This window comes from Coregonus lavaretus (assembly GCF_964263955.1).
Source record: "Coregonus lavaretus genome assembly, chromosome: 40".
NCBI lineage: Eukaryota > Metazoa > Chordata > Actinopteri > Salmoniformes > Salmonidae > Coregonus > Coregonus lavaretus.
This window is the reverse complement of record NC_140027.1, coordinates 4,376,430-4,395,050: the sequence shown is the minus strand read 5'-3', so window position 1 is coordinate 4,395,050 and position 18,621 is coordinate 4,376,430. Positions and strand designations below refer to the sequence as shown.

Below are 18,621 nucleotides of genomic sequence, written 5' to 3'. Positions count from 1 at the left end.
ACTGCTGGTTCCAGCTAAGGACTGACAGCAACCACCGTCAACCTTATATACCCGACGCCATCCACCTTTTTTCGTCTCCTGACAACCATTAGGAATGCCCATCTATTCCACAGGAATTCTCCCGACCCCTCCATCCATATTTGGTTCTTGGGACGGGTGCGCACCGGACACTCCCGTAGACGAGCGCTAAAGAGCTCAGGGTCGCACTTCGTAATGCGCAGGACGGTCCATATATGGAGAGGTAGTCCCGAATCCAAACTGTAGCGCTCGGCCCGTGTATGGAGAGCCGAGAGGTGTAATCCGTCGGACTCCTGCATGGCATTTTGAACACAGGCGCGCTTCGACGCAGGACTACACACATCCATATTCCTCGTTCTATGACAGCATGCAGTGCCAAATCATTCAATGATACAAGGATATTGATTGTGGCTTTATTAATTTTTTTCATCTCTTTGCAAAATGACTTGCTTTCCAAGCGCATCTCGTCAAGGTAGCCAATATTCTATTAATGTTATTTTATTGGTTTATGTTGATTACTTTAAAGCTTGAGCAGGTGCTATTTTATAAAGGTTGTTTAATGGAACACTACAAGTTAAACAGTGAATATCTCAGTGTGTTTTACCCGGTTCTTTGTCAGATGCATGTTATTTTAATTGATAAGAACATTTTAAGTATAGCATATTTTGGGGGGGGGAATTGTCTCTCAAAGATTTGTTTAAGTGTAACTGTTAGTCTACAGTGATATGTTTTCTACAAAAAGTTTGAAACATTCTGCCAATAAGATCTCTCTCAAACTTTTCACAAGGGTCATGATTTAACACTGATGTTATTCTGCAGCATCAACAACAGCAAGTAGAGAGGGGGGAAGTTGTGTCAAGTTTGAGATGGGGGTGTTTCTTGTGTGGTCACTTGTAACTTCCGCATTGACTACAGTGGCCATGGTCTAGTTTCTCTGAACAGGGGGTGGGTGAAAGCAGATAAGACCCTAGCCATGCAGTCGAACAGCTGCAGCCAGCCACCAAGGCATGGAGAATTCCTTTTTTGTAGCCCCAGCGTTTAAAAAAGCATCTATAAACTCTGATATGGTTGTCCAATTGCTAACTCATCACTGCCAAGGTATCCAACTAATTGTGCTTGTGGAAAGTTATTTTAGTAAAAGAAAACAAAATGTTTAAAATTGCATTTAAAATCGCATCCAACTTCCATTGGTCCCTATAATTTATTTGAGCTTTGATAGGCATGTTATTGTCATTCATGGGATATCCTACTTCATATATCAATATTAACATTCTTACATTTGTCATTTAGCGGACGCTCTTATCCAGAGCGACTTACAGTAGTGCGTGCATACATTTTGGTACTGGTCTCCCGTGGGAATCAAACCCACAACCCTGGCGTTGCAAGCGCCTTGCTCTACCAACTATGCCACATGGGAGCAATACTCAGGCTCATAAATGTAATCTCCATACCAACTGTACACAACCCCACCATCCATGGAGGCATTCTACAAGCCAAACAGGAAGTCCTGTGATAAAATATTCAGTAGAAGCCTGGCTTCCAAACCTAGAGCTCTCACACAAACAGTCAAAGATCAGTGAACGTTTCTACCAAGTAGTTAGTCAGCATCCATATGACAACTACTCAAGATAGTCAATCAAAACTATTGACAAGGTTTGAAAAAGTATGCATAGAAGCCCATCAAAAGCAATTGGCACACTTTCTCTGAGGGAGTTCTTTCAATCCCCCCATATAGGGCAACTGAACTTTCAATCCCCCCCCCCCCCCCCCCCCCCATAAAGGCGGTGGCGGTAATTTATTGTGGATGTCCCTAATTTAACCTCCATTTTCTATTTTTAGGACAAGACACAGAGGCCATCTGCTTCTGCCATCAGTGAAAGTGGACTCCTCTAAGACTCCTCTAAGGGTTGGAGAGAGAGAGAGACACTTGAGGAGTCAGGCCCCGCTATTTAAACAAGAACCCAATACAGTTGGCAATGTAGGCTACACCACCCAATGGCTTGCTGCAGAAATCCAATAGCCTATTATGGCATGTTACTCAATGAGTGTGGCTTGTTGTTGAGTTGGATGTTGAGTTAATTTTGAGCGGTTAGTATAGGTATATTTTCCATGAGGTGTGTACTGTTTCATCTATTTGGTCCTAGCCTAACAGCTCCAGTTTAATCCATGACACTTACTTTCCTGACTTTTACTCAAGCAATTATCACAGGAGATATAGCTGTATTGGAGATGATGCCTTTTTCCAGGTTATTGAGGTAAGAAAATAAAACAATATATTTTGTTTTTCAAAAACTTAAAGCAGTCTTTTGTGAAAGCCAAAATCAAAAGAATAGAACATTTACAGAAATATGAAATTTATTTAGAAGACGCAACACATTATCTTTTTGTCAAACAAACAAACAGTAAAAATTGAAAGTAAGGAACAAACCAAGTGCAACCTGGGAGATGTAGTTGTGAAAGGGGTCAGGGGTCATCAGATCTGTGCTTGCAGATAATGTTCATAGTTGGCCCGCAGGACAAACTCAAAAGTGGGCTTTGATTTCAAAGCCTCCATCTCGTCCACCTGAAGAAGATCTTTGACGTCAGGAAGGTAGGTCTGTAGAGGAACGCCTGGAAAACAAAAAGAGAAGACATTCTGAATAGGTTGGAATGGTCTTACAGAGGTAAATAAACAGAGCAGTGACACTCAATACCTTTTTCAATATTCTGTAATTAATACAAAAATATTATAACAATTCAGCAAAATCCAAAATATCTCTTAAGTAACTCTTGAAATGTGTTGTTTACGAAGAAATTAACTGATGAGAATACAGTGAAATCCTTAGGTCAGACACCGAGACAAAATGGCTACTGCTGTGCTAACCTTCTTGTATGAGCTTGAGGAGGATCTTGACAAAGATGCTGTCCTTGGCTGCTTCCAGAGGGTCATCATTCCCATCAGCAGACGACCAGCTGTGAGCAACACAGCGCAAACGAAGCTCAATGCAAACGTACCGTAATAACAATAATGCTTATTAATGAATTAATTGCATTTACTATATAAAGCGCATTGACAACGTAAACAAATAACAAAAATGTAAGATAAGTGTCAAACAGTGTATTTACACCTATCAAATTCTTTCAGATTTGGAATTAAGAAATGAGCAAGAAAGGGAGTAAGAGAGAGATATTAGAACGATTAGGACCACTGAGCAGTACTTACTCATCTTTCTTGAGGGCCTTACAGAAGATCTCACACTTGAGTCCCGCAATGTCCACCGCGTCCTCCTGCAACAAGAATATGGCCCATATCAGTGAACTCTGATCCCCAACAGACCTGATTAAATCAACCCTGAGCTACTGATTCATGCTAGCGGCAGGAGGACTACCTCGTCTATGTACTCCAGTAGATCAAGAGCCTTCTTGAAGTCATACTCATTGGCTCGTCTGTTGTCATCACAAATATACAGCTGGTGAGAAAATTGAAAAATGAGGTCAGTCCATTTTGGGGTTCATTTGGTGACAGGGAGGATAGATGTATGTGTTGTATTGTCATCGTGTGTCTGTGTGGTGGCAGGTATGTGGATTTATGTGGAGTTATTGGTTGTGGGACTGTGCGTGTGTGGTCTACTTAAGCAATAAGGCATGAGGGGGTGTGGTATATGGCCAATATACCACGGCTAATGGCTGTTCTTATGCACGGTGCAACACGGAGTGCCTGGATACAGCACTCCGCCTTGTCAGAGAATCAGCATTCAGGGCTCGAACCACCCAGTTTATAATAGTGCATTGATAAGGTTGTCAGTGTTGGGTTATGGTGGTAATGTGAGTGTAAGGGAGGTGTGTGTGGTCCACTGATGTGTGTTCTCACATGAATAAGGTTGTGAGCGCTGAGCAGGGGCATGGTGTCTGGGCTCTGCTGTTTCTCCTCCAGCAGCTGTTTGGGCAGAGTCTCCTGGTGCAGCAGGAACCGCTCCTGCTCTACCATGTCTGTACGATGACAAAGAAAACACTGGTGATATCCCTGCAGAACTCGACAATTGGACACCCTACAGCGGACACCCTGCATCAAACACTGTCTGTTGTCTTAGGGCTAAATAATAAAACAGTTTAAAATATACCAATTTAAAATACATGTTCATAATTCCATTGACAATCATGTATGATTTAAGTGAGTCAGAATTAAGCAGAAGTATCTCAAGTAGCCCCTTACCATCTACTCGTTTCTTCAACACAGCCTCAGGCATGTCTGATGCCAGGGCAGTCAGTTTACTGAGAGCCAACAGGGTCTTCTTCTTCACAAAGTAACGTGTCTCCATGTTGGCCTGGTCGTACAGGGTTTTGTGGGCCTGGAGAGAGAAAGAGACGGTCAAATAAATATCACAAATGCAACACCGTTTATATTAACATCAGAAACGACACTATGTAGCTGCCAAACTATGTATACTGATACGAAGCGGCATGTTCACAAGGTAGCTACTAAGGTCAACTGATGTGTATGTGAGTGAGAGTGTGTGACTGTGTGTTCCACCTACGCTGCTGAAATCATGGACGTGGATGTGGTGCAGCCAGCTGAGGTGTTCATGGGACTGCAGGAAGCTGGCCAGCTGCTGGTGCTGGGCGACGGGCTGGGAGAGCAGCTTGCCCCGCTTCCCCTTCTCCATGTACCAGCGGAACAGGAAGTCCGCAAAGTTCTACAGGAAGTGACATGGAAATTAAATGACACGCAGCATCTATGGAATTCTAGTCTTAGCTTGAGAAATAACAAAAATGTTATCCCATAATGGGTATCAATGTATGATTTACATGCGCAGTCTGAGTAACTTTTACAGTCTGAGTAATGGCACGTAGCCTAGCGGTTAAGAGCGTTGGGCCAATAACCGAAAGATTGCTGGTTCGAATCCCAGAGCCGGCTAGGTGAAAATCTGTCGATGTGCCCTTGAGCAAGGCACTTAACCCCAATTGCTCCTGTAAGTCGCTCTGAATAAGAGCATCTGCTAAATGAATGAAATGTAACATGCACATATCCCTCGTTAGTGCCAGATTTGATAAAACACCAGTGATAAAATTGGGCCGTGTTCAGTATGGCACACAGCAGCAACACATTTTGCAACAACAACAAAAATCTGTTTTTATTGGACCAGTTCAAGTAGTACCTCCCCATTTCAAAAGTTTTCCACCTAATGAACACCACCCTGGTTTTAGTCTAACCTGGTCGGCGAACTTGGCCATGTAGTGCTGCAGTCTGTTCTGGTTGTCAGTCAACTCACACATCTGGACCAGGATGTCAAAGTCACAGTACTTCTCTGCCAGCGCCGCCACCCACTGGTACTGACCCAGCTCCACTGGAGCACAAGGAAAAGTTAGTAACACCCTTAATATTATTTAAGTGTACATAATACCTTTATAATGGATGCAATTAGCAGTCAGACTTATAATTTATGAAAAATATCAGCTACATTTAGCTACAAAATGTGTAATCCCACTGAAAGGAATCAGACTTGATGTCTGATAAAAATGATTCATAATCCAAAATGGCTTCACCCGGGAACCAAATATTCAAGCCAAAATGGCTGCCCTGTATTTTGCGTTCAATCTCCACTCACACAATGGTGCGAGCAGCTCAGAGCGGCGCTGTGTGTACTCCATCTCCAGGGTGTTGTAGCGGTCCTGCTGGCCCGGCCGGCCCGGTCTTAGTGAGGTCAGCTGGGCCACGTAGCCTCCCAGGAGCACGTCCAGCAGCGCCGCCAGCTGCTCGTTCAGGCCGTTGCGCAGCTCCGAGTCGGCGTGAGGGTACACGTCGCGCAGGATCACCTCATGCTGGCGGGCGATGACGGTGCGCACCCCTCCCAAACCGCTAGAGGCTGTGGGGAGAGAGAGAGAGAGAGGTTTGGGGATTAAGGGCACATCTCAATTGTCTTATGTTTGGGAGGCTCTTCTCAATTCTTCTCCTTCATCGCAGTGATAGGCATCTAGCATATCACTTTCACCTATCTTGTCTATTCAGATCAGTTGACATTAATAAAAGGAGACAAGATGTTACAAGAAGTTGCTTTAGATTATTATGAGTGTGTGTGTTGAACAGGGAACGTACCGGTCCATGGGATGTATTCTGGTTCAGCAGGGGCGGCCTCTGAGGCTCTGTACAGTGAGGCCTTGGTGTCTCTGTACTGACCAGCAGCCTGCAGCATTTCCTGGAATACAACACACAAACATTACTGACTGTGCCATCACAAGAAATACAACCTCACACGCAACATGATATACACTACCGGTCAAAAGTTTTAGAACACCTACTCATATTTTTACTATTTTCTACATTGTAGAATAATAGTGAATACATCAAAACTATGAAACAACACATATGGAATCATGTAGTAACCAAAAAAGTGTTTAACAAATCAAAATATATGTTATGTTTGAGATTCTTCAAATAGCCACCCTTTGCCTTGATGACAGCTTTGCACACTCTTGGCATTCTCTCAACCAGCTTCATGAGGTAGTCACCTGGAATGCATTTCAATTAACAGGTGTGCCTTCTTAAAAAGGTAATTTGTGGAATTTCTTTCCTTCTTAATACGTTTGATGCGGTTGAGCCAATCAGTTGTGTTGTGACAAGGTAGGGGGGGTATACAGAAGATAGCCCTATTTGGTAAAAGACCAAGTCTATATTATGGCAAGAACAGCTCAAATAAGCAAAGAGAAACGACAGTCCATCATTACTTTAAGACATGAAAGTCAGTCAATACGGAACATTTCAAGTGCAGTCGCAAAAACCATCAAGCGCTATGATGAAACTGGCTCTCATGGGGACCGCCACAGGAACGGAAGACACAGAGTTCATTAGACTTACTACCAGCCTCAGAAATTGCAGCCCAAATAAATGCTTCACAGAGTTCAAGTAACAGACACATCTCAACATGTGACTAACTGTGTGAATCAGGCCTTCATGGTCGAATTGCTGCAAAGAAACCACTGCTAAAGGACACCAATAAGAAGAAGAGACTTGCTTGGGCCAAGAAACACGAGCAATGGACATTCGACCGGTGGAAATGTGTCCTTTGTTCTGGAGTCCAAATTGGAGATTTTTCGTTCCAACCACCGTGTCTTTGTGAGACGCGGTGTGGGAGAACAGATGATCTCTGCATGTGTATTTCCCACCGTAAAGCATGGAGGAGGTGGTGTTATGGTGTGGGGGTGCTTTGCTGGTGACACTGTCTGTGATTTATTTAGAATTCAAGGCACACTTAACCAGCATGGCTACCACAGCATTCTGCAGCGATACACCATCCCATCTGGTTTGGTCTTAGTGGGATAATCATTTGTTTTTCAACAGGACAATGACCCAACACACCTCCAGGCTGTGTAAGGGCTATTTGACCAAGAAGGAGAGTGATGGAGTGCTGCATCAGATGACCTGGCCTCCACAGTCCCCCGACCTCAACCAACTTGAGATGGTTTGGGATGAGTCGGACTGCAGAGTAAAGGAAAAGCAGCCAACAAGTGCTCAGCATATGTGGGAACTCCTTCAAGACTGTTGGAAAAGCATTCCAGGTGAAGCTGGTTGACAGAATGCCAAAAGTGAGCAAATCTGTCATCAAGGTAAAGGGTGGCTATTTGAAGAATCTCAAATATAAAATATATTTTGATTTGTTTAACACTTTTTTGGTTACTACATGATTCCATGTGTTATTTCATAGTTTTGATGTCTTCACTATTATTCTACAATGTAGAAAATAGTAAAAATAAAGAAAAACCCTTGAATGAGTAGGTGTGTCCAAACTTTTGACTGGTACTGTATATATTTATATATATTAAGCACACCATATGATCAAAAGGCAACCATACACATGCATGGGAGATCCGTGACTAACAATATGGATGTGGATACAGAGAGCCTGCACGGATTGTGTTGTGTACCTTGATGATGGTGTTGACACTGAGCACCACTTCAGCCCACTTCACTGAGTCCACAGGGTTCTCCTTCAGAGTCCTCTCCTCCTCTTCTAGTAGACACTCAAAGACTGAGGAGATCTGAGACACCTACACAAACATTCACACACACACCTTAATAACCTCACCTGAGGCATAAGACAGAAGCTTCCCACAATCCCAAAGCTAATGTTTTGGCATTGACAAAATTATTTGATGATTTGAATTGGAATCTCAAATCATCTAAATTGCATGTGAATAGTGTGAAGACCCCAACTCTGCTGGGGATATTATCTCTGTCATTGTCACCAGACCCCAACTCTGCTGGGGATATTATCTCTGTCATTGTCACCAGACCCCAACTCTGCTGGGGATATTATCTCTGTCATTGTCACCAGACCCCAACTCTGCTGGGGATATTATCTCTGTCATTGTCACCAGACCCCAACTCTGCTGGGGATATTATCTCTGTCATTGTCACCAGACCCCAACTCTGCTGGGGATATTACCTCTCTGAAGAAGACGTCTGCAGCCGTGAGGCTAGCGGACACGGTTGCGTCGCTCTTCCTCAAGGCAGTGAGGATGGCGCGATTGACCAGCTCGCTGTGTTTGGTGTGGTGGTTCTTCAGCGTCATGGCCGCCTGTAGCTTCTCAGCATGCTCGCACAGCAACAGGCGCGTCGCCATGGGAGACGAGCGCACTGCGGTCTGGCCCAGCCGGTCCAGGAGACCCACCTGGGGGGAAGGGGAGATGGTGTGGGGGAGAGAGCAAGTGGACAAGAGTAAGAAACAGGGGTGGGGAGTAATGAGGTAAGGTTGTTGAACTCAGTCATGACATATCGATCTGTATTCATGAATTTGTGAGGAGCCCTGTAGTAAAGCCCAATCCCACGGTGACCCATAGGATTAGAATTAATCTGGATTAAGCGGAATTTAAATATATTTCTATGCAGGTGGCCCACAGGATTAGAATTATTTAGGATTATTCGAGACTGAAATATATTTCTATGCAGGTGGCCCACCTGTAGCAGGAAGTCCATGAAGCAGCCGTGGGCCTTCATCTTGTCCTCTAGCTGGTGGAGGATGATGAGGGAGGTCAGGGGGAAGCCATCATTCTCTGGCAACAACAACACAGACACAAGGTCACTTCTATGTGGAACAATATATTCAATTATTTTGATAGAAAATAACTACAGGTTTCCATGTCTTCGCCTGTCTACATCTCTCTCCCTCTTTCTGTCTCTTTTTCTGTTCTCTTCTCCTTCCCCTCCTTCCCCTCCCTCCCTCCCTCCCTCCCTCCCTCCCTCCCACCGTCAGGGACAGACTCGGCCCAGCGGGGGTCTGAGGCTGGGTAGTCGTCCACCAGGTCCAGGTTGATCCGGGTCACCACCAGGTCCAGATCCCCGCCCACCTCCCCGTCTCCGTCCCCCTCCGGGGGGAACAGCTCGTCTGTCATGGTCTGGGCCCCCACCAGATCATTCCTGACAAACAGAACAGTCACGTTTTACTCACAACATTATAAGGTCAACTCAATAGTAACAATGTTTATTGCTTAGATCATTTAACCAGGTAATTCCTGAAAAATCATCAAATCATTTCACATAATTGCTTAGTGGTACTCATTTAAACTGTACACACCTCATTCACTCTCTGTCTACATGTACACTCTTTCAAACACTCACTACCAAACGCTCACTCTCTCTTTCTGTAAAAAACTCTCAGAGCCCTGCGTCCTCATTTGGCAGTAACAGCTGCTCTAGATTACCAACAACAGGGCAGATGCAATCACAGAGAGCAAGTAATTACACAGACCTAAATCCACATCGTCCTCAACACAGGGACATCTTTTCAGGGGAGGAACAAACAAATTCCATTGTTTCACAAAGGAGTTCTGTGTCACTGTCAATAAAACTCAAACTTCAGCAATTGGGGCCAACGTCACACAATCTTTCTGCAGACTTACCGGCAGAACTGCAGGAATGCTGCTTTTAGGAGTTTGGTTTTGTCCTCTTGTGCTACAGGCTCCATCCTAGTCGGAGTCTCCATAGCAGTTGCCTTGAAACCAATAAAGTGTGAATTCAGAAATAATGTACACGTCATTAAAACAATGTGTACTCACCAATTATGTAAAAATAATAACAACATTGCTCGTTCACCAATTTCATGTAATCTCATTATTCACACAAGTCAGATGACCCAGTTCCATATTAGAGACCTAGCACTGCTTCATTTTTAATTCAATCTGCCTCTACTCCCTACCTCAGGGCCGGCCCCAGCCAGGGAGGAGTAGAGGGAGTCCTCCATGGTCTCAGGCAGCATGGAGGCACTCTCCCTGGCCACCACAGCCACCAGACCACTGTTCTGGGAGAAGAACACTGGCAGGTTGGCACAGCAGCCCCCACCACGCAGATGGTCACCTGGAGAGATGAAGGAGGGCGGTGAGAATAGAAACATGGGAGGCGAGTCAAGTCAAATCTTACAGAGATACATTGTTTATCATACATGAAATACAAATTGACCATTCATGAAAATGGATAATGATCTATAAAGACAAAAGGTTGATGATATTATTATGATAACTATGAATTCCTGAGAGCTGTTGTGCCATCTACACCATTCACTCATCAATACCATTCAGTTTTAAACATTGGGTGCATGTCAACAGTCTCTAAATTCTTCCTCTTCTTGTCTATTTTTTTAAATTTTTATTAAGAAAAGGAGACGAGGAAAGGGGCCAACTTTAAACTATTGAGAGGCACCCAATGTCCTCTAACCTTGAGTCCATTATCTATGTCTCTCACCAGGTGTGTTGAAGGGGATCTTCTCCTCAGGTAGACCTCCTCTGCCCGTACCGGTGGAGCAGGCAAACACCAGCTCCTCGTTGTACAGGAAGGCAGCAGGGCTGGAGGCCCGTGGTAACACCAGCCTCATGGCCTGGAGGGCATCCTCACTCTGAGGGGAATAACATAACATTATAGCATTATAGACAAATGTAAACTGTAGGAAGACCAATATGGTTGATATTTTCATGTCTGGAAAATAGCATTCCGTTTTTGTGGAGCAGAAAATGTAGAAACGCATGAAGCCTTGAGCGTATTCAGAGCAAGTCTACTTAGGGAACCTATTGCCACTTACAAACTCATTTAAAAATGCCCCAAACACTTCATGAACCATAATACACCATTTCAGTTGAAGCCCAACAGTGACCAGGGTTGAGTGAAGACTGACCTGGAAGGGGGGGTTGTACTTGGTGACCTCCACAGAGAGCTCCTCAGAGATGTTGTTGCCGTTGTCCAGCAGGGTGACCAGGCAGAAGTAGGCCAGGCAGGGGGAATCTGAAGGGTGCCAGGTTGCTGCCAACACTACCAGGCCATCCCTGGGACACACAATTATAGTCAAAAGTGTGTCCAATCACACAAGGTCACAGTCACCAGCTGACTATTACATAAAATCTTGCACTGGGATAAATACACATCCAGAAACCTAGATGACAGTTTGACTTACTGGCTGAGCTGCATGTCCATGTAGGTAACGTTTACTCCCTCCTTGATTTCCTCATAGTTGCTCTCTGACCCCTGATTGATGGCGAGAGAAAAAAAAAACAGGACATGCCTTCAGGACAAATCATCAAATCTACAGGTAACTGCCAAAATAAAGGAAACACCAACTTAAGTCTCTTAATAGGGCGTTGGGCCACCACGAGCCTCCAGAACAGCTTCAATGCACCTTGGCATAGATTCTACAAGTGTCTGGAACTCTAGTGGAGGGATGCGACACCATTCTTCCACAAGAAATTCCATAATTTGGTGTTTTGTTGACGGTGGTGGAAAACGCTGTCTCAGGCGCCACTCCAGAATCTCCCATAAGTGTTCAATTGGGTTGAGTTCTGGTGACTGAGACACACACACCCTTTAAACCCCCTATGCACCTTTGAGACCCCTCTTTCAAAGTCACTGAGATATCTTCTTCTAGCCATGGTAGCCAAAATGGCTAAGCATGAGGGTACGTTCATTCCTTGATTAACTCAGGAAGCACATGCTTTGTATCCCTTCATTTACTCAAGTGTTTCCTTTATTTGGGCAGTTATCAGTACAACCATACAGTAGTGGTGGTCCTTCAAGGGGACAGTTCACCTCAAAGTAACGCACCACGATTTAACGCAACCCGACATAAAGTAACGCAACACAACATTCATGTAAAGTGTTGTTCGGCTTACCCAGATGGCGTCGGCGACACTCTCCCTCAGAGCGCGGCTGGAGTCCCAGCTGAGGACCTGGTGCTCTGTGACCTCATCCACCTCCCATTTACTGAGCCCACAAGAGGTCAGAGTATACAGGCAGCCTGTCTCTCCCACCCACAGAACACTGTGGAGCTATAGAGGGAGGAGAGGGTATGTGAGTTGTTATCATCATATTACCCACTAATGACTTTATTTTGGGTATTCATAGGACTACACTAGAAGAAACGTGCATTGTTGTTGGTGAGCGGGGCAAGCATGCCAAAGAGGCTGGAGACGCGGCGTCCGATGCCGGAAAGCACCCCCTGACCCTGCTGTAGCGCCCTCTGCAGCAGCTTTCCGGAGGGGTCCGCCCTGAGACGCAACAACTGGCCCCTATAGGAGGACACGATGAAACTACCCCCCTGAGGGAAGAGAGGGATGGTGGGGTGAGGGAGGAGAGGAAGGAGGGATGAAATCAACAGCACATAATGTTTAATCAGATAAATATGATCAAAATGTATCTGTATGCAACCATTTTACACACAATCTGTTGATAATTCTCAATCAACTAATAATGAGAACCTGCTCTAAACATCCTTTATCTGTGAATAAGGAGCAGCGCTGTATTCAAAACTAGAACAATGCATCCACAACGTAACAACTTACCCTGACAGCCACAACAAAGTTGCAGAGGTTTTCGCCCATGTCGACCACAGTCTCAGTGTAACTCCCCTCGTGGGCCAAACTGGGCCAGAACCGGGCTGTTCCCTCCGGAGCCACCGCCATGACAGAGATAGACTGCGCTTTCAAAACAAAGACCCACAACAGTAAACAACCATGACTGATGGTGAGTTGATTGGAATTTCAGTTAATTTGTTCCTGATTATTACCCTGGGTGACAGCTTACTCAGTCAGGAACGCCTTGTCAAGACAACAACAAGTAGGCTAAAGCAGAAAGACACTGGCACTCAGGCTAGCTGCTCAACAGCTAACAGTTAAGTCATTAGGCAGACAGGTGGGAACTCTTCGCACATTCGGAGGTTGAATAGTTTAGTAATAGAGTAATTGATTACCTGAACAGTGGCAGTCTCCAGAGGGCTGGGAGATGATATGGAGATGAGATCAGCACAGTAGGCAAACTCACTAGTGGGCAGCTGGAGGCCCTTACATACTGACAACTGGGAGACACAACAGAGAGGGTTCACTCATTGGCACTCCATGTTTGTTATTATAGGACACACTGTATCAATGCGTTGCATATCTCATCATTATCAACCAGGGTCGTGTATCCAGTGTTGAAACGGAGTGACACAAAGAGGTAGGGTTCTACCTGGACTTGCCCAATAACGAACGCTCATATTGTGTTCCATTTCAAAGCGTTTTGCTACGGTGTGACCTACTGAACTGTACCTTTGCAACAGCAGTCTGACAGATCTTCCAGATGATCAGTCTCTCTCCACACACCATCCAGGCCCAGCCACTCTCATCCACCTTCACAGAGATCTGGTCATCGGCTGAGGGACACAAAACACAGAACCCGTGGGAGAAGAGAGCATCAGCCAGACTGCATTGATCGGGATGACCTCTACAGCATGTATGACTCGCAGAGAGATAATGACAGGAAAGAGTCAATGACCCACCATCAGCCATTGTCAAAGCCTCCATGACTTTGACAGGTAGAGAAGAGCCAAACGTCTGGACATCGAAGTGGAGTGCTTCTGAAGTTGAGTAGCTCTGCACACGCGTGGGAGTTGATCTGGAAATGAGAGGGCGAGCAGTTGTTTAAAAACACTCCACTAGTGACTGTGCCTCAAGATACATTGTTGGCAATGGCATGATGGAGCATGGGCACTCACCTCGCTGCTAACGACGTCCTACGTGGGGAAAAGAGAAGCCCTGTAGGTGTACCGGCAAGACTCTTTCTACCGGTGACCCTTGAGGACTGCCTTCGGCCTGAACTAGGGGTGGGACGAGGGCTAAACATCGTAGCTATGCCCCAAAATGCTCAATATTCATTCAACTCCAGACAGCTCTACTTATTTTGCGCGCACAATATGAAACTTCAGGCGCATGAAATATACGTCATGAAATAGAAAATCTGATTTGCAGTACATAGTTGGTCCACTAGAATGTGCCATTGAATACATTTGTTTGAACACGAATTGTATACGAATAACATTGTCATTTATGAATAATTCCTTAAATTAAAATCAGCATTACACTATTACTGATTGTGGATTGATTGATTTTTGCAAGCGGCTAGTTGTAGTTTTTAGTTGGCAGTAAACAGAATACAAAATAGATTTCTCGCCTTCACATTCAGGTAAGATGAGTCGATCGATCGATGACTCCAAGATGAGAACGAGCTGCAATTTGATGGAAGGGGTGGACATACATGATGATGGAGTTGCAACGAAAGGCAGCGGGATATTTGTGATAAAAACCAACCACATTGCATAAATATAATCTCCTTAATAGCTGTAACTGACAACGAAGAATATCAGCACGATATGCAGTGAGTGGCCAAGTTGTTGTTGATGAGATGTTTTTCGCTAAACTCGCTTAAAGTTCAGAAAGGGCCGTGTGGCCCTTCTATCGACTAACTAGCTTAGCTAACGTTAGCTGCTGGCTAGCTTGCTAATGACAGGACTGCAATACTGTTTGCCTAAGCTGTTTGGTGCATCATTTTACCAGTGCATTTGTTGCTCACTTGTACGGACATGTCATTCATGATTCTCCGAAGTTTGCATGGTGACCTTGCTAACACTGGCTAGCAGTTTTATTGAATGGTTGTTGTGTTGGCAAGTGTGAGCTAGCCATATAGCTAATCTTTCTCTTCTCCGACAGCACTGAAGTGAGTTATTCATGGGTCTGTGTAATTCCAGCAAGCTATTAATATAGCTATCTAGTTTCTAGCAGTGTTTGTAATGAGTTAACCCATTTATAGAAATGCAATGCAGTAAGTTACAGCAGCTTAACAACGTCTTAATGCACAGGTAAAGCCTTTGCTTTTGCCCATGTCCAAATTCTGCTGTTATACTGTTTTGTTTTTCCCAGGTTATGAAGCGGGTACGCACGGAGCAGATCCAGTACACGGTATCTCAGTACCTGAAGCGAAGGCAGTATGTGGACACTGAAAGTTCCCTGAAGGGGGCTAAACTGTCCCAGTCCGCAGAGGAGATGGCTGCCAACCTCACAGGTGAGGCTTTGAAGTGGCAGCTGGCTGGTATCTTCTTCAAAGATCTATGACCAAATCAAGTTAATGTAGTATCACAGATGTAATGGGTGAATGATAACAACTATTTTTGCAGACATGATTCAGCAAATCTCACTAATTGAGAAGCTCAAGCATCATCTCACAGTTTAGGATGAGTAATAACAGGTGATTACTCATGGACATATACCTAATCCTATTAATTGTCTCTCTTTCTTTGAGCAGTGCAGACAGAGTCGGGGTGTGCAAACATTGTCTCTGCTGCCCCTTGTCAAGCTGACCCTCAACAGTACGAGACACAATTTTCCAGACTACGCAATTTTCTCTCAGGTACTTCACAATTGTATAGAGACTGATGATATGTACGCTGCAGTTCCAGTGTCTATACTAGCTTACCACTTAGTATGAAGCAATGTATTGTAAATGCTATGCTAGTTATTGTGGGCATAGGATCGTGGCCTTACTCTTTGTTTATTTTCTCTGGTCCAGAAGCGGCGTTGCCATGGGGCCAGGAGGTGAGCTGCGTCCTGTACCCGCTCTTTGTTTACCTCCACCTGGACATGGTGCGCTGCAGCCTGAAGGGGGCAGTGGACGGCTTCTACAGCCGCTTCCACAGCCTCTTCCTGGGGGACGCCGAGCAGCGCTCCACCGTGGAGCAGCTTCGCCACGTCCTCACCCAGCAGGATGTCACCGCCAACCCCAAGCTCCTGGCCTTCCTCGACCACAAGTACGTGGTGCACCTGACGGAGCCGGCCTACAGTTACTTGTTACGATACCTGCAGAGCGAAGACAACAGTACCCTCTGCAGGGCCCTCAGCACCCACGTCCAGGTAGAGGTCACCTCCTCGCCACGCACCGACTACCAGCTCTACGGGACGACGGGTGCTGGAGCCGCTGGGGCCGGGGCCGCAGCCACGGCCCCCAACTCTACCTCCTCATGGTCAGGCGCGGAAGGCCCTGAGGGAGGGGAGGCGGCTGTGGTGGAGGTCCCCACGGGGATCCCGCAGAGCGAGGCGGCCCTGGAGTCGCTGCAGGACTGCATTAAGAAGGTGCGCGAGGGGCCACCGTCACTCACCACCGTGTGCTTCTACGCCTTCCAGCACACGGAGCAGCTGCTGAACGCGGCGGAGGTGTCGGCCGACAGCAAGCTGCTGGCCGCCGGGTTCGACAGCTCGGCTGTCAAGCTGTGGAGCCTTAGGGCCAGGAAACTGAAGGCCAGGCCACACCGGGCCGACGTGTCGCACATCCGCCTGGCCTGCGATGTGCTGGAAGAGGAGGTGAGAGGATTTTCTTTGGTTAGGATTTTTACAGAAATAGTAAGTTGTAAGATAAATGGAATGGCAGTTGTTGGTATCTCTGCTGACAAGTATGGGAAACTTTTACATATCTAGGCAGTACAATGGTGTTTCCTCAGAAAATGTTAAATGTCAATGCGCTTTTTTCCCCTGTATTCAGGCAGATGAAGAGGACGGCTCGGGCAGCGAGATCAAGACCCTGCGCGGCCACAGCGGCCCGGTGTTCCGCACGGCGTTCCTGACAGACAGCTCGGGCCTGCTGTCCTGCTCGGAGGACACGTCCATTCGCTACTGGGACCTGGGCAGCTTCACCAACACGGCCCTCTACCAGGGCCACGCCTACCCCGTCTGGGACGTGGACGTCAGCCCCTGCAGCCTCTACTTCGCCAGTGGCTCGCACGACCGCACCGCCCGCCTCTGGACCTTCTCCAGGACCTACCCCCTGAGGCTCTACGCCGGCCACCTAGCGGATGTGGACTGCGTCAAGTTCCACCCCAACTCAAACTACCTGGCCACAGGCTCCACGGATAAAACCGTCCGCCTCTGGAGTACCCAGCAGGGGGCTTCAGTGCGCCTGTTCACAGGTCACCGTGGCCCCGTATTATCCGTAGCCTTCGCGCCCAATGGGAAGTACCTGGCGTCTGCGGGCGAGGACCAGCGGGTGAAGCTGTGGGACCTGGCCTCAGGTGCTCTGGTCAAGGACCTGAGGGGCCACACGGACAGTGTCACCAGCCTGTCGTTCAGCCCCGACAGCAGCCTGGTGGCCTCCTCCTCCATGGACAATTCAGTCAGGGTGTGGGACATCCGAAACTCCCATGGGGCGACCCACGCGGATGGCTCATCCAGCGAGCTGGTGGGGCTCTACACGGGCAACACCAGCAAAGTTCTCAACGTCCAGTTCATGGCCTGTAACTTGCTCCTGGTGACGGGAACAGCGCAGGAGAAACATGGACAGTAGCCATTTTGTTTTGTTTTGTCTGGCCTGTCTGTCTGTTTGTTTAGTTTAAAATACTGTTGTCTGGAGGGTCTCATCTCAGACATGGTCACCATGGAAACATACATGTTTTCTTCCCTAAGCCAATCACAGAGGTTTAATTTCAGGTCAAAAGGTCACTTGCTAAAATTGCCCACTCAAGAAGTTGTTTTTGACAAGCTCTCTGAGTAGATTAAGAGATGCTAATCTGAACATACTGCAACAAATGACTTGGTTTTATTTTGATGCTTATATCCACAATTCCAAAATGAGAAGTTACATGTAAGAGGGTAGATTCATAGGAAAGGACATTTGATTTATGGCATTATCACTGAGAACTACCTGATGGGTCTTACTAGTGAGACCTCATAACTTTTCAGACTTCCCAAATGTTTCCAATAAATTCCCATCAAAGTAGAATTTCCATGTAGAATGTTAGCTTGGCATGATTCCAGATGAGGATTGCATTTTGGGTCTAGTGCCTTGATGGTCAACACCTGTTTTATTCGGGCACGCACAATATTCACATTGATCTAAGAAAGCACTTAAAAATGGGTCTCTGGTTATTCAATTATTTGAGTTGTTTAAAATCAGCATCTCCCCAGAAGGTGTCCTCCATACAGTTGTTAAACGTCATCACCGCTATGAAATGCTGAACTGCGACCAATATGAGAGTAATCACAGGAAAAGAATGACAGTTGTACTTTGTTTCTTACCATTCTGTTAGTGGCATTATTTGTAATATGCTGAGAAGTATAAATATATTTTTGTAATATCTGACTGGCTGTACCTGGTTTTTCTTTTTCAAGAGAGATGGCACCCTGTTGCATGTTTTTCTTTGTGGGTGAAAATGAATTGATAAAGTTAAGAGAAAGATTTGGACTTTGGAGTGTTTGTATTGCTTCATATCTATAATGGTAAAGATAAAACAAATGGATACTCTTGTCAGTTGACATACATTTTCTGTTCATATCAGCCTTTTATTTGTAAAC

At 45.8% G+C, this 18,621-nt stretch overlaps 2 protein-coding genes across 2 annotated transcripts; one reads left to right on the top strand and one right to left on the bottom strand.

Moving 5' to 3' along the window:
- Positions 1 to 1,179: 1,179 nt before the first annotated feature.
- LOC311113616 (nuclear pore complex protein Nup133-like) lies at positions 1,180 to 14,211 on the bottom strand. The gene is made up of 26 exons (XM_084156876.1): positions 14,004 to 14,211; positions 13,788 to 13,903; positions 13,558 to 13,661; positions 13,221 to 13,325; positions 12,814 to 12,945; positions 12,399 to 12,569; positions 12,145 to 12,300; positions 11,433 to 11,503; positions 11,157 to 11,304; positions 10,730 to 10,880; positions 10,188 to 10,345; positions 9,892 to 9,983; positions 9,240 to 9,409; positions 8,951 to 9,045; positions 8,439 to 8,663; positions 7,918 to 8,040; positions 6,092 to 6,191; positions 5,604 to 5,861; positions 5,209 to 5,342; positions 4,533 to 4,691; positions 4,211 to 4,346; positions 3,869 to 3,987; positions 3,387 to 3,467; positions 3,221 to 3,285; positions 2,882 to 2,970; positions 1,180 to 2,628 (listed from the first exon to the last, which is right to left on the bottom strand). The coding sequence occupies exons 1-26, from the start codon at positions 14,129 to 14,131 to the stop codon at positions 2,492 to 2,494; spliced, it is 3,423 nt and encodes a 1,140-aa protein (XP_084013002.1). The 5' UTR covers positions 14,132 to 14,211; the 3' UTR covers positions 1,180 to 2,491.
- A 290-nt stretch (positions 14,212 to 14,501) lies between these two features.
- LOC311113583 (TAF5-like RNA polymerase II p300/CBP-associated factor-associated factor 65 kDa subunit 5L) lies at positions 14,502 to 18,587 on the top strand. The gene is made up of 5 exons (XM_084156835.1): positions 14,502 to 14,662; positions 15,205 to 15,346; positions 15,587 to 15,691; positions 15,851 to 16,638; positions 16,817 to 18,587. The coding sequence occupies exons 2-5, from the start codon at positions 15,208 to 15,210 to the stop codon at positions 17,612 to 17,614; spliced, it is 1,830 nt and encodes a 609-aa protein (XP_084012961.1). The 5' UTR covers positions 14,502 to 14,662; positions 15,205 to 15,207; the 3' UTR covers positions 17,615 to 18,587.
- Positions 18,588 to 18,621: the final 34 nt, after the last annotated feature.

Coding starts and splice junctions, on each gene's coding strand:
- LOC311113616 (XM_084156876.1), bottom strand. CDS start 14,131: ATGTTTAGCCCTCGTCCCACCCCTAGTTCAGGCCGAAGGCAGTCCTCA. Junction 10,346..10,729: donor GATCCCCTTCAACACACCTG/GTGAGAGACATA, acceptor TCATCTCTCCAG/GTGACCATCTGCGTGGTGGG. Junction 5,343..5,603: donor TGAGCTGCTCGCACCATTGT/GTGAGTGGAGAT, acceptor CTTGTGCTCCAG/TGGAGCTGGGTCAGTACCAG.
- LOC311113583 (XM_084156835.1), top strand. CDS start 15,208: ATGAAGCGGGTACGCACGGAGCAGATCCAGTACACGGTATCTCAGTAC. Junction 15,692..15,850: donor ACTACGCAATTTTCTCTCAG/GTACTTCACAAT, acceptor TCTCTGGTCCAG/AAGCGGCGTTGCCATGGGGC. Junction 16,639..16,816: donor GCGATGTGCTGGAAGAGGAG/GTGAGAGGATTT, acceptor CCCTGTATTCAG/GCAGATGAAGAGGACGGCTC.